The sequence below is a fragment of the Camelina sativa genome, chromosome 14, assembly GCF_030686135.1.
Source record: "Camelina sativa cultivar CO46 ecotype springtype chromosome 14, ASM3068613v1".
NCBI classification, from domain to species: domain Eukaryota; kingdom Viridiplantae; phylum Streptophyta; class Magnoliopsida; order Brassicales; family Brassicaceae; genus Camelina; species Camelina sativa.
This window is the reverse complement of record NC_141893.1, coordinates 11,893,565-11,907,816: the sequence shown is the minus strand read 5'-3', so window position 1 is coordinate 11,907,816 and position 14,252 is coordinate 11,893,565. Positions and strand designations below refer to the sequence as shown.

Here is a 14,252-nt window from a genome sequence, read left to right as displayed (position 1 = left end):
CTACGTCCAGAATCAAGGTGGATACAACAAGGGTTATAACCCCTACAAGACGAACCCCAATTTGTCTTACCGGAGCACCAATGTTACAAATCCACAAGATCAGGTGTACCCTCCTCCGCAGCAACAACAAGGTCCGCAAAAACCTTTTGTTCATTACAATCAAGGATTCATGCCTAAGCAACAGTTCCAGCAAAGTTCTCACGCTCCTTCCGGACCACCACCAGAATTTTCACCTCAACAAGTTCAACCTACTCAAGCTCCAGATCAAGAAATTGAGCACATGCTGCAAGAACTTCTTCAAGGTCAAGCTAGTGGTTCTCTGGATACTGCTAAGAAGTTTACTGAACTCAGTCAGCGGATGGAATGTTCTTACAATGATCTGAATGTCAAGTTTGAAGCTCTTAACTCCAAGATGAAGTATATGGAAGGCAAGACTGTTTCTAATTCTACCCCAACAACTGGCCAACTACCTGAAAAAGCAGTTCAAAACCTCAAGGACTATGCTACTATGCATGCCATCACCACCCAAGTTGTAGATGTACGGCTCACTGAGGACACTGAGAGTTTAGATGGGGAGGAATTTCTTCAATATGAAGTTCAGATAAAGGATCTTGTTGAGGTGCTCAAGGATCCAATTAATTCAGCCAAGCAATCTGATCCTGAAGCTACTAAAGAACCCACTGCTCCCAAGGATAAACCTGTGAGATTCATTCCTCCACCATACAAGCCACCTCCACCATTTCCAGTGAGGTATAAGAAGCAGCTTACTGAGAAGTATAAAACTCTGTTCGAAAACCAAGTCAAGGATATTGAACTTAGGATGCCTTTGCTTGATGCATTTGCACTTGTGCCTCAATATCAAAAGTTTTTAATTGATTTGGTAACAAAAAGGACCAAAGAGAAGGAGGAGATAGCTAAAGGAGCTCAAGCTAAGGTTTTGGAAGATGAGAGGGTAGTGCATGACATAGGTGGGGTTATTCATGAATGCAAAGCTGTTATTCAGAAGATGATTATCCCAAAGAAGCTAGAGGACCCTGGTTCTTTCACCTTGCATTGTTCTCTAAGTCCATTGACCTTCAAAAAGTGCCTATGTGACCTTGCTGCTTCAGTAAGCCTCATGCCACTCTTTGTAGCTCAGAGGCTAGGATTCAACGAATACAAGTCATGCAGCCTCCGCTTAATATTGGCTGATAGGACTACTAGATTGCCTCATGTTCTACTAGAGAACTTGCCCATCAAAATTGGACAAGCTGAGATTCCTACTGATTTTGTGGTGCTGGGAATGGATGAAGACCCTAAAGATCCACTAATCTTGGGAAGACCTTTCTTAGCTACAGCTGGAGCAGTCATTGATGTCAAGAAAGGGATGATTGATCTCAATCGAGTAAAAACTTCAAGATGAAGTTTGACATCAAGGATTCTAAGAAGAAACCAACTATTGATGGGCAGACCTTCGTGATTGAAGAGAAAGATCATAAAGCTGGGTTTGACATCTTTGAGAGTGTGAATGAGGCAGAAACTGAGGTTTTGGTAACCAAAGAAAAAACTTAAAGTGTCACTCGACCATTCTCCAACTTGAGTGCAGTCGTTACCCTCCCTAAGCGTCAAGACCTGCTTCCTAAACCTCACCAACCGCAAGATTCAAGTCCTCCCGCGCTTGAAAGTTTGTATGAACTCCAAAATACTCAGATTCTAAGGGATTCAGTGAAAGAACTAACAGCTATGGTGAAGGAGATGAGTGGGCAAATCAAGAAGCTCCAAGGTACAATGAGAAGTTCTCCTCCAAGGAAATTAAGGAAGAAGTTGGGATAATGAAGAAGAGGTGTTGCAGAGTTCAACCACCACCGTGCGTTCTCAACCATCGTCGACTCGAGCAAGGTTCAACCGACGGCGTGGAATCAGACTCGACCCATCCTGAGAGGTTCATCATTCTGCACTCGTTCGAGCCACGCCTCCGCTGTCACGCTCGAGCCAATCTCACTCTGCACACGCTCCAACAACCACACACGAGCCACTCAAGCCAACACCCGATCGAGCCCCTCTCTCGAGCCACACACGAAGTCTCCATTGAGCTAACTCGTCAGAGAACACTCTCTCCGGTTCCCTCCCCAGCACGTCAATCTTCATATGTGTCAGGGGAGCGTCAGCTTTCACCCGCTCCTTCACGCCACTCGTCACATGAGTCCAGGGAGAGAAGGAGACTCAGTTTTCGAGGTTCCAGAGCCTCTTCTAGTCATCGATCAGCACGTCGTTCTGCAGCTCGATATGAGCATGAGGTTGAGGTTGAGTGGCGAGTTGAAACTCAAGGTGATCATCAGGGTATGCACGGGGTTGAGCAACAGATAGAACATCAAGGTGATTATCAGCCTACAGAGGTTGTTGTGTTGGTATCAGACCATGGTGAGTCCAGAGTCGATGACATGCAATGTGACGAGCAGCCAAACATGTATCAGAACACGCAAGCGGTTGAGCAGCAAGTCGACCAACCAGCTGAGATCACACCCGCGGATCCCGAACACGGTGAAGGACAGAGCCAGTATCACGCACCAACTCCTTGGGCGAGCTCCGACTCCTTCTTCTACTACTGAGGTACTCCCACCTTTCTTTGTATATGCCATTTTATTCTTGCATTGTTTTTGTTGTGATTCTTAAATCCTCCTGCAAATTTTTCTTACACAGGAGACTGTGTAATTTAAGTTTGGGGGAGGGTTTGAGATGATGTATATAATGTTGTTTTTTGTGATTCTTATTTCATATTTTTGTATCATAACATGTTTGAATCTGCATTCATTTATTTACATAGAAAAACCAAAAAAAAATTGAAAAAATTCGAAAATTTCCACAAAAACATAGTGTTCATGTAGCTTGCAATTGCAATTTAGGATTGATTCTAGTGTTATTCATATAGGGTTGTTGCATTTAGCATAGGGGTTGATGATGATTGTAACCTTGGTAGCATGCTGGATTCAATAGGATAGAATCAGGACCCTTGTTATTAGTTCTTTGATGCATGTTGATTGAATTTGAAAATGTAAGATTGAAGCATGTTTTGAATTGACGTCATTCCCTATCTATTTGAACCTAATCTTGACTTGCAATTATCTTGTTATGCATTGAAGTTGAACTCATGGATACCATAAACATACTTGGATTGTCTTTCACATTTTTACCACCCTTGTCAATCCAAGTAGCTGATTCCCATCTTTGGAACCCGCACCCTTAACCAACCGTCCTTTCAAGCCAATTGTATTCTTGAGCGTCAGGCCTTTTCCGAGTTGAGCTTGTTAGAAAGTGTTAGGTTCTAACCGACAAGAGTAGGATCCTGTGTAGTTCTAGTTCGCGTTATCCGGACTAGTAGGACTAGGTGAGAACTCGATTTTGGGTATTGGATATGGATCTGTACAGAAAAGTAAAGGGTAGAAAGTCTTAAGGAGGGGGATGTGTTTTCAAAGTTTACAAGTCTAGTAAAGGATTCAGAGTGAGCAAGTAAAAAGAGTAAAAATGCTTAAAATGTAAAAAAAGGATTGGTTCTGGGCATAAAATAAAAAATTTTAGACAAAGAAAAAAAAAGTAAAAATGCTTAAAATGTCTATAGTCCTTAAAAGAAAAGGAACCACAGTGATATTAAAGTTTTCCCAATCCGCTAGAATGAAAAGAAATGAACTCCTCCTAAAACTAAGTGTAAAGAATTTGAGATCTTGTTACTGACGAAGGGTAGAGATAGGACCAACTTCTAGGTTAGAATGTTATGGCTGAGTTTTCTTGTGGACCTTTGGGTAGACAGGACACTGCTCTTGTATGTATCAGTTGGTTTCAACCTTTAGCCTTCTCTTAAGCTCAACTCTTTTCATGAGAGAACCTTGTTATGTATTGACAGAACCACTTGAGAAAGAGACCACATTTGTCTCTAACCTTTCAACCTAGCCAAATGAGTTCAATGACATTGCATAGCTTGATTCATGGTTCTTTGTTAATAAATGTTAAAGGGGGAGATTGATAGGATTGCATGTGTAGATCAAACGAATAAAATTTATTCACCATGCATCATAGAACTAAAAACAAGGACCTTGATTCTAACTACTCTATTCAGCATGTTTTAGGTTCTAAGACCCAATCTTCACACCTCTTTTCCATACGTTGTTCTTGACCGTTTGCTTGAGGCAAGCAAAGAATAAGTTTGGGGGAATTGATATGTCTATAATTTGTCTCTGCTAAGCTTGTATTTGCCATGCATTTAGTTAGGATAACTAGTTGTTTCACATAAATTTCTAGTCTCTTTTGTACACTTTGCATATTTAGGTAGTTCTTGCATTATCTTCGCATACATCGTGCATTTCGGAGTATTTCAGGTGTTTAGGAGACGCCGGAGTCGTGCCGTTCGAGTCTCAATCTTCAATTTACCCAGCACCGTTTGAGTCGCGCCGTTCAATTCGCGCCGTTAGAGTCGCACCCTTCGAGTCGCGCTGTTCGAGTCGCACCCTTCTAGTCGACGTCACTCCACACGAGACACCTCGTTCGAGCCGTTCCACTCGATTGGGATTTAGCTTTCGACGTCTTCATCAAAGTTGTAGAGAATTGAGTCATATTTCCAATTCCGTTTATTTCAAGCCAATAGGAGATGTAGTTCAAAAGTTATCATTGTTTTAGTAGATGCGTATACACCCAGATCGAGCCGCTGTCTGTCGACTCGACCCTCCAGCTCGAGTCGCCACCCGTCCACTCGACCCTCCAGCTCGAGCCGCTTCCCGACGACTCGACCCTCTACAACTCGAGCCAACTTCATCACCCACTCGAGCCACTACTCGTTCGCACATGTCAGGAAGACGTTCCGTCTTACACGCTTCAGGAGATTCCCAAACCGACTCTTCATCTTGTCGTTTTAAGTTTTAGGGATTTACATGTTTTTACAATAAATACGTTTTGTTAAGTCTTTGCAGGGACATCTTATCTTTTATCTCATTTTGTTCTGAAGGTTTTACCTAGCCTACAAAACCGTTCTCAGACTTTGTATCCAGATATCTTTTAATACATTGAGTATTTGCATTTGATTTCTTCTAGAAACTTGTTCATCTCAGTTTTACCTATCTAAGAATGCTTGTTTCAATGTTTTCTGGGTTTGCATCCTTGATAATGATTTTCGGATCTGAGTAGTGTGGTAGTTCTTGAGGATGGGATAGATTAGGTGGAGGATCTTAGGATGTAGGGTGTTTAAGCTTTGAATTGTATGATCCCTTCTGGACTAGAGTTAGAAATACTAGCTTCTCTCTGATCAATTGGAACTAGGCCTTAGACATTTCCACACCCAAAAGGTGTTCGATGAAATGTCTGACCAACTAGTGCAGGAGACTTACATTCCTAGCCTAAGAGATTAGTTGTCTATGATGTTTGTTGACGTGAATGAACTTGTTTGTCATGCCATGCTTGATCATGTTTCTCTAGCGAGAGCTAGGTTTGGAAGTGGTTGAGTTTGAGTAGCTTCTGTCAAGAGATTGAATTAGCTAAATCGTGATGTTCATTGTTTAGGGATAGTTTGTTTGTGGCATGTTAAACACTCATGCATTCTCGTTTCTAGTTTTGTGACTAATTTTCGTTTTGTTTTGTCATCATTCTAGGACTGTTAGACAAACACTCTCTTTGAATTGGCTTAACTTGTGACTTCTTGATTGCATCTTGAGTGATAGTAAAGATTCCCAACTGGATTGACACCTTAAGTATTACAACTGCATAAGGTTAATTGAACCTGCTAGGATAAGACACACAAAAATCCTAGTATCACTACATAAGATGAAGATGAAAGGTGAGAGTGGGTCTCCTTGCCTAATGCCCCGTTGAGGCAGGATTGTTCCTTGAGCCGCTCCGTTGATCAGGTATGAATAGGAGATTGTAGTTAGGCATTGCATTATCCATTTTATCCAAACATGATGAAAACCCATTCTTTCCATGACCATTTGGATAAAATCCCATTCCACTTCATCGTAGGCCTTACTCATATCCGTCTTTACCGCCATATAACACCTTTTTTTTGCTTTTGATGTATGCAGGTAGAGTAAAGCCTCATGTGTGATCAATATGTTGTGAGCAATGGCTTTTTGTGGGACGAAGGCTGATTGGTTTTCAGAGACCAATGCATTGAGGTGCGGTTTTAATCTCTTGGTAAGCATCTTGGATATAATTTTGTAGTAAATAGGGCAGAGAGCAATTGGGCGATAGTCCTTCATGGTTTGAGGTCTTTTTATCTTTGGGATAAGTCTAACATGTGTGGCATTGATCTTTGCAGGTAAATTGCCTGATCTGAAAAAATGTTGGACCTCACTGACAATTTGCTTTCCAACTGTTTTCCAGTTTGATTGGAAGAAACTTGCAGAAAAACCATCAGGCCCGGGCTTTATCAGCATGGATAGAGAAACAGGCGTTACGGATCTCCTTCTCGGATGGGTCAGCTATCAGATTTGCATTCATTTCCTCAGTGACGCATGGTTGTATTACTTCCTCAATGGTTCGAGGACGCTCTCCTGGTATGGCAGTGAAGATGATTTGGTAATAATCTATTATCACTTTCACAATCTGTTTTTCCTCATACCATTCTTCTCCTCTGCCATCCTCTAAAACCGAGAATTTATTGATTGTGGTTCTCCCTTTGGTGGTAGCATGGAAGAAGCCACTGTTCTTGTCTCCGAGGTTGAGCCATAGTTGTCTGCTTCGTTGCTTCCAGAACTCCTCCTCAGCATTGTATGCTTTTTGGAGATCACCTATGATAGATGTGAGACGATCATTTGTGCATTCAGGGTCACTCATGGCCTTTTCCAGGTTATCTTTGCAACTCTTTATCCAAAATTGACTATTCATATGTTTTTCCCTACTCCATTGAATGATCGCATCTCTACATCTGCTTAGCTTAGTATCAACCTTCTCATGGATCATAGGTTTCCAGGTTTTGTTGACCAGTTGTGTAACTTCCGGATTCTTTCTCAGCCTTCGGTCATATCTAAAGAGGGATTTTCTTTTTCTTCTTTTTCAGGTCAAGTAGGTGACAATGGGTCTATGATCAGAGGCTTCGAAACATAGGTACTCACAACTACTAGTGGGATACGACAGCGCCCACTCGGATTTTGACATAGCTCTGTCTAAGCGACAGTACACCAAGTGTTTATAGTGTTTTCCTCTCCATGATAAGAAGTTTCCGGAGTGTCTAAGGTCGTAGAGGTCGCATTCCGACATGAATGTTCTCATGTCAATAAAGGAGTCTTCTGGTCTTTCTGGTCCACCACTCTTCTCAGATGAGTCAATGATTTCATTAAAATCTCCAGTTAAGATCCATGGATCCTGTCTGTCTTTACCAAGGGCAGTTAATTAATTCCATACTTCTTTTCGCTTTGGTTTTTCAAGATCACTGTATACAAAGGTTGCGAAAAAGAAGCATCCTTCAGCTTCAACTCGAGTATCGATGAAATTGGAGCATTCCTTAATGATTTGTACCTTGACTTCAGGCTTCCATAAAAGGCCGAGTCCTCCACTTCCAGGAGTCTGTGGAGTTATCAATTTGTGGTCAGTGAAACCTAGTTCTTGTACATATTGTAGAATAGCAGAGTCTTGGTTCTTTGTCTCCATGAGGAACAAGATGGTTGGAGATATGGTCCTGGTCATCTCCTTTAAACGTCGGACTGTCATGGGGTTCCCCATCCCACAACAGTTCCAGCTGAGAAAGCTTAAGGAAGAGGAGGCAGGGGATTGTGAAAATCCCCTTTCTTCTTCACAATGCCTGGAATTATGGTGGTTGTCGAAGGGTTCTTTGGGTTCGATGGTCCTGCTTCATCTGTGTAAGTTCCCCTCAAGCTCTCTTGGTTCTGAGCCGATCTAGCTTTAGTGCCTTCCTTACTCAGGTTTGATTTGTTTGGTGTAGATTTCCTCTTGGGTGACTGGTGGACCAGACTTAAGTTTCGTTTGCTAGATTTTGTTCCTGCTAAGCGTAGAGGGCTGCGGTTTTCTGGCCTTTTTGCTGGAGGACGTCCTCGTCGTTTTTTGGATCCACCAACCGATGTGTCAGTAGTAGTTATGATATCCTCTGGAGTTGCAGTGCTCCTCAATGGGATTTGTGGAATGGGTGCTAACACCGGGGAGTTTCTAGCTGTGTGTTCAGCTGTTTAGATTATAGACGCCGATGTTTCATCCATTAAGCCTCTTGTTTCACCTTAAATGACTCTTTGTTTCCTAGCTAAGCTTTCAGTAGGGTCCGCACAGCTAGTGTATTGTATAGTTACTTCCTGAAGTTCTTCCATTACTTCCTCAGTGGACGAAATAGTCAGTTGCTGAGTTGGTGCAAACTCCAAAGTTGGGGTCCTTTCCAAAGGTGGTCTTCTTAATCTTGGTGTCTCTGATGACTCTGACCAGAGAAGTCCTCTTGGTGTGGACTTTTTTCTCCACTGGAGTTTTTGTGGTTAGTCTTTCGCATGGGCACCACTTCCTGATCTTGTTGGGTTTTTCCGATAAGGCTCAGTGAATCTAGGTGGGGATCTCCTAGGGATTGGGCTTCTGCGGTGGTAATCTCTAGAGAAAAAACCTTGAGCTAGCTTTTCTAGGAGCTACTTCATCTCTTCCTCTCTTGCCTAATGCACTGTCCATATGACTATGGAATCGAGCACGATGGTTACCACCATTTGATCTACTATTCGAGCTTGAGGTTCTTCTAACAAAAGAAAAGGTCCTAGGTTTAGTTGGGTGAGTTTCCACCATTGGGGCTCTGAAGTTATCTTCCGGCGTGTAGTAGTTCCTAGCCACAAGTGTAGGTTGTGCAGAGCGAGATGGTTGAGGTGAGTTCTTGTCTGCATTCCGGTGTTGGAGACCGGGGCATGTCTTTTCCTCATGGGTAAGTCGAAAACAGTAAGTGCAATGGTTTTTCAAATTTTTGTACTCCAGATGTACTTCAGCTTCACTCCCATTTGAGAATTCAACTAATGTGTCTTTTGTCAAAGGTTGGAGACCATTCAAGAGGACTTTAACTCTTGCATAAGCAGTAGTGATATCAAAAGCTAGCACTTCCCCAAGTTCATCTCCAATAGCCTAGAGCATCTCTGTTTTCCAAAAGTGTTTTGGTAGACCTTGGATCTCTACCCAAAAAGGAATCATCGAGGGAAAGGTCTCTGATATAACCGGTTCCCATTTCTGTAGAATGACCATCCATTGGTCGAAATGGTATGGCCTATTGTCTAACACTTTTTGCAGGTCTTCTTCAAACTCAAATTTGAACTGGAAGCAGCCCCTACCTAGGTCGGAACCAGTTGCTTTGCCTCTTAGGGTCCACCGGTTTGCCAGGAAAGGAAACAAAGCATATAGTCGCTGGACCGAGTGGTTTGTTAATCGGCCCATGAGGTTGAGGGAGTTTTCCTCGATGAGATCTGAGTTATCCATCTCTGGTGCTCGGATTATTTTCCTCGGGGGAGGTGAGTATCCTCTCTCTAAGCCTTTACCTTTTTGCAAGTACGAGAATCATTTATCCATGGTTTACTCTTTCAGACAAGGCAGCAACGTATGGGGTGGGATGTGAAATGGTAGAAAGGTTTCACAGGGGTTAAAAGGGTTAAAACAGGGTTGTTTTCTGTGTTTGAAAACAGGGAAGAAGAAAGGCAAAAGAAAGCACTAAGGGGTCTACACTATAAGGGGGATAAGAGAGCGTTACCACTATGGATATCGAGCAGCTGGGGGTAGATTGTCTTCTGGTGGGGATTCTGGAGCTTTGAGCGGCGGGGGACGTCGGAGGGGTTGCCAGAAGTCTCAACGGTCCATTGGTTTGAGACATAAAGGTGATGGACCGCTGGGTTTTACTCCTTTTGGGGCTAAAAAGTTGGTGAGATGCGGTTTTTCAAACACACCATACCTCTTTGGGCTTGCTTCGGGACTCGGGCCTAGGAGAAAAAGTCCACTAGAAATTTTTTTTTGGCTGGTTCCTTAATATGTATATTTCATGTGATTTTATTCTATTTCGTACTCAAATTATTGTTATGATTCGAGAAAAGTTCTAATGTCTCTGAAGCATTTTTCCTTTAGATCACGTAAATGATTTGCTCATTGCACAATTCATTTTTAAATGAAAATAGATGATTTAAGATCTCAGAAAAGGAACTGAAGTTTATGCAAAAATGTAAAGTAGTAGTCTGGACTGGTGGTTAGGTGGAGGAGAAAACCTCACGGAATGAACAAACAATCAAATAAAAAATTTAGTTACTCTTATTTTCTCCTTTAAGCTTTTTTCCTATTGCCATATTGAGTAAGCTGTAATAACATTTTCTGTTTTATCTCAACGAGTTTAAAAGGTTAATTACGGTATGGAGACACCATGAGCCTACGTGCATGTACACTATGACATATTCATAAAGTCAAAACAATGCAACTTAGCGTAAGATATATATCACACAACGGTATAATTGTGTTAGAAAATGATTTTTTTGTGTTTAATATTTAATTATACATTATTTTGTTTATATATTATTCTAACTTAGATATTTGTTAAGATTACTACGGATAGGGAAACCTAAAGCTTAAAATAGATGATCAGATCTCTATTATATATATATATATCAAAAGAAGACATTAGAAGAAACAACGTTAGACGAGGTGATTTGTAATTGATTTTAGTTAACTTGTGATATGAGACTTAAATTTCAACTTTCGCTTATGTCTTTACCTAACAACTAAATAAAGATGATGAGGATTTGCCTTAAACAATGTCAAATGAATAAAATCACCAAAATGTAATCTTTATTTTATTTTATTTTTGGTTTAAAGCCACTGAATAGGCTTTGAAGTTTGAAGGATTCATATCATTTTTCATCTTTGTGTTGACAGGACAGAAAAGGTGCTTTTGATGTTAGGGGTTACCAACAATTAAAAGGGAAATAAACTACACATTATCTGAATCTGAGGATGAAAAATGTACAAAATTAAGAAATATAATATTTATTTTATATCTCCAAACTTCATATCTTTAATAAAAGATTACTCATGGGAAAAATTCAAAAACTCAGAAATGATGGTAGATCTCCGCTATTTCTATAACGCCACAACGGAAACAACGTCCAAACAAGTTATTAAGTGACATGTATTAATATGACTATATGAGTCTATCTTCTATAATTTTTAGTTGACAAATTACGTATTGACCCAACATAAAATACAAAGTCGTTGATCATTTGCCCATACAGCTTACATCAAACATGTTACTATTCTCGAAGTTGTTTAAATATTGATTGACCATTTTAATGTTAAATATCATTTCAATGTTTACAAATACATTGCATAAATCATATATTTTGTAAACACAAAATTCGCCAAGAATGTATTGCAATGTGGTTACATCGCAAAACAACATGTCCTAGAAGAGAATCAGTCTAAGCTTTTAAACATTTTGTTATTCAAAAAAGTAAACATGATTAATAAAAGCCAATATACATGAGAGTGTAGTTTAATTACTTAAGATACATACTCTTCCCCCAAAAATTAATATCATTTTAATCAATAAAAAAAATACCAATTAAGAAAACAAAATACAAAAAGATGAAAATCTAATAGTAAAAAAAATTGACAATAGAACAAATATGAAGATAAGCACGGGACAACTCCTAGTATATATATATCTGTACGTAGAAGAAGAATACTCTTAAATTGGCACCAAAATCAATTGATTTTCAGATTATAATCTCATAAAATATGGAGAGTTGTCTCAAAAGGGTTACCATCAAATCTCTCATGACTTAATATATATTTCTAGCACACTACTTGTTTGCAACCCTAAACTAAATTGGGATAATTAACATTACATTAGCCTTGATGGCACACTACAATGGGCTTTTGTTTTTAGATGCTCATTGATGAACCGTGTAGAGTGGATTTTTTTTTTTCTTTTCAAATCCTATTACAAATATTGATGAAATCAATCAAATCTAACTACGTGCAGCATCACATGAACTTATAATTTTAAAAATGAGAGAGGGAGACCAAAGGTACTTTATTATACTTTATCTCTCTCATTCTATGAACAAAGTGCTTGATTCTAGCGATTAACACAAAACAGTTAAACAGTTCTCCCATTGTTCTATCTAACAAGTAACAACTTAAAGAGAGAACCCCGTTTAACAAGTAGCCACATTATAGAACCATAATATTATTATTATCCCAAAAGAAACATATCTTGATGAACTGCTGAATTTATAGGCAAGTTGAACGATATCTTCTCCATTTTAAATCATAAATGATTAAAAAAAAAATGTTCTGAATTTTATGTACAATAGCCCTTCGTATATATATATTGAACTAAAATTTATAATACTAATACGTATGTAAATGACGTATAAAATAATTTATACATATATATATGCCTACAAATAATATTAGTAGATTTGAAATATTTTCTATTTATTTGTATGTGCATATATATGATGTTAATAAATTGTATTTCATTGTTTACATGTATTATATTTTATATTTAATTATTATATCATAGATTTTTTTATTTCTTTTTTAATCTTATTATACAAAAATGAAAATATTATTTGCAGAATATATTTATGAGATATATTTTTGAAGCTCCATGATTATCAAGCTTATTAATTATTAAATATAAAATCGTTTTTTGAAGAAGATAATCTTTATATGTAATTCCAAACCAATCTGGGTGACGATAGAACTCAAAAACCAAATTTGTAAAGATTATCCAAATCGTTGCCACCGTCATGGAACCTCAAGCTCCGTCGTTAAATCCCAACCTCCGTCTGCTCTGTAGCTACGGTGGCCGTATAATGCCCCTCCCACCGGAAAAATCCCTCCACTACATCGGCGGAGAGACGCGGTTAGTCGTCGTTCCACGTGACATCTCCTTGATCGACTTCTTCAAGCTTCTCTCCGACAAGCTGCTCTTTAGTCGCTCCTTCTCTCTCAAGTACAAGCTCCCTGGCTGCGACCTCGACGCTCTCATCACCGTCTCCGACAATGATGATCTACAGAACATGATCGCCGAGTATGACTCCACTCGCTTCCGGGATATCCGTCTCTTCTTCTTCCCGTTAAATCACCCCGAGTCAACGCGACAGTCTGTGACGGTCAACCGGTTGCTAGGTCTCGAGTCACCGATCTTCACCTCTTCATCTTCCGTTCTTGCCAGCCCGATTTTCCCGCCAAGCTTTGGTCAGTCGCAGTTTGTCCATGGCGACAAGGTCCATGCAACAGTTGGGGAGGAGAATATTAGAAAGGATCACGAGGCGGCTCCTACAACCTCTGCCTCTATGTTGCTGCCGGAAAATACCGCAGCCGCTGATGGTAAAGGAGGAGTATCAGATAGAGAAACAGAGATAGTAGAAGTACGAGACCAGCCACGGCCAATCGTTCAAGAGCCTATGCACCCGCAGCAGCCAATGATGTTCTGCTATTTACCAGTCTGGCCGATGCAGCCACATATGGTTAACTATCCAGTTGCTGCTTATGCGTTGTCTCCGGCTACAGAGCATTCTTCTAGGTTAGATCCTGTGCCGGCGAATCCGGAAAACGCGACCTGAAAAGGAGTTTTCTTTTACGTCAAGGTATCTTTCAATCCTTTTGAGTTTGGAAATTATTTTTTTTGTTAAAGAATATAGCGTATGGAACACGTTAGGTCGATCTCTTCTAGACTGAAGTTGTTTGCACCTTGATCCCTTAAACAGGATCCGTTGTTATAGTATATGTGTAAGGCGTAAGTAGTCCTCTCTCAGCAAGGCTCGAATTTGAGATCAAAGGTTTCAACCGTTTTACAAGACCTTTCGATAACAACAAGAAACTATCTGCACTGGAATATGTAAAGTTTGGATTTTGATAAATTTGCTAACTACTTACGTAGGTTATTTTGGATGTAGATTTAGAAAGTGTTTTAGTATTTAACTATCACGTACGTCGTTATTCCATTATAGTTTTTAACACTGTAATGTCAAAGAAAAATAAATAAGTTACTAGTACTTTATTGCTGATCAGCAGATCAGGCCATGAATTTTTTCTTTTTTTTTGGTTTTATTTTTTTTATCTTTTTTTTTAGTTTTTGTATTTTATGCTGAAACTGAAGCTAAAAATTTTGTTTTATTTTTAAAAATAAGTAATTCTGAAGTTATATATTTTTTTTTCCTGTGTATGTACTTTTTTTCTTTCAGTTTATCACTGCCACTCTAAAGAAAATAAACATTGTCAATATAAAACTTTATTTTATATCCGATTCAATATTTTTGGCATATATGTAATGA

General features: G+C 39.5%; 1 protein-coding gene across 1 annotated transcript; it reads left to right on the top strand.

The window, feature by feature from the left end:
- The first annotated feature begins 12,722 nt into the window (after window positions 1–12,722).
- Window positions 12,723–13,749, top strand: LOC104741284 (uncharacterized). The gene has a single exon (XM_010462097.2). The coding sequence runs from the start codon at window positions 12,723–12,725 to the stop codon at window positions 13,539–13,541; it is 819 nt and encodes a 272-aa protein (XP_010460399.1). The 3' UTR covers window positions 13,542–13,749.
- The last annotated feature ends 503 nt before the right edge of the window (window positions 13,750–14,252 follow it).

Excerpts from the sequence above, each read along its gene's own strand:
- LOC104741284 (XM_010462097.2), top strand. The coding sequence starts at position 12,723 with ATGGAACCTCAAGCTCCGTCGTTAAATCCCAACCTCCGTCTGCTCTGT.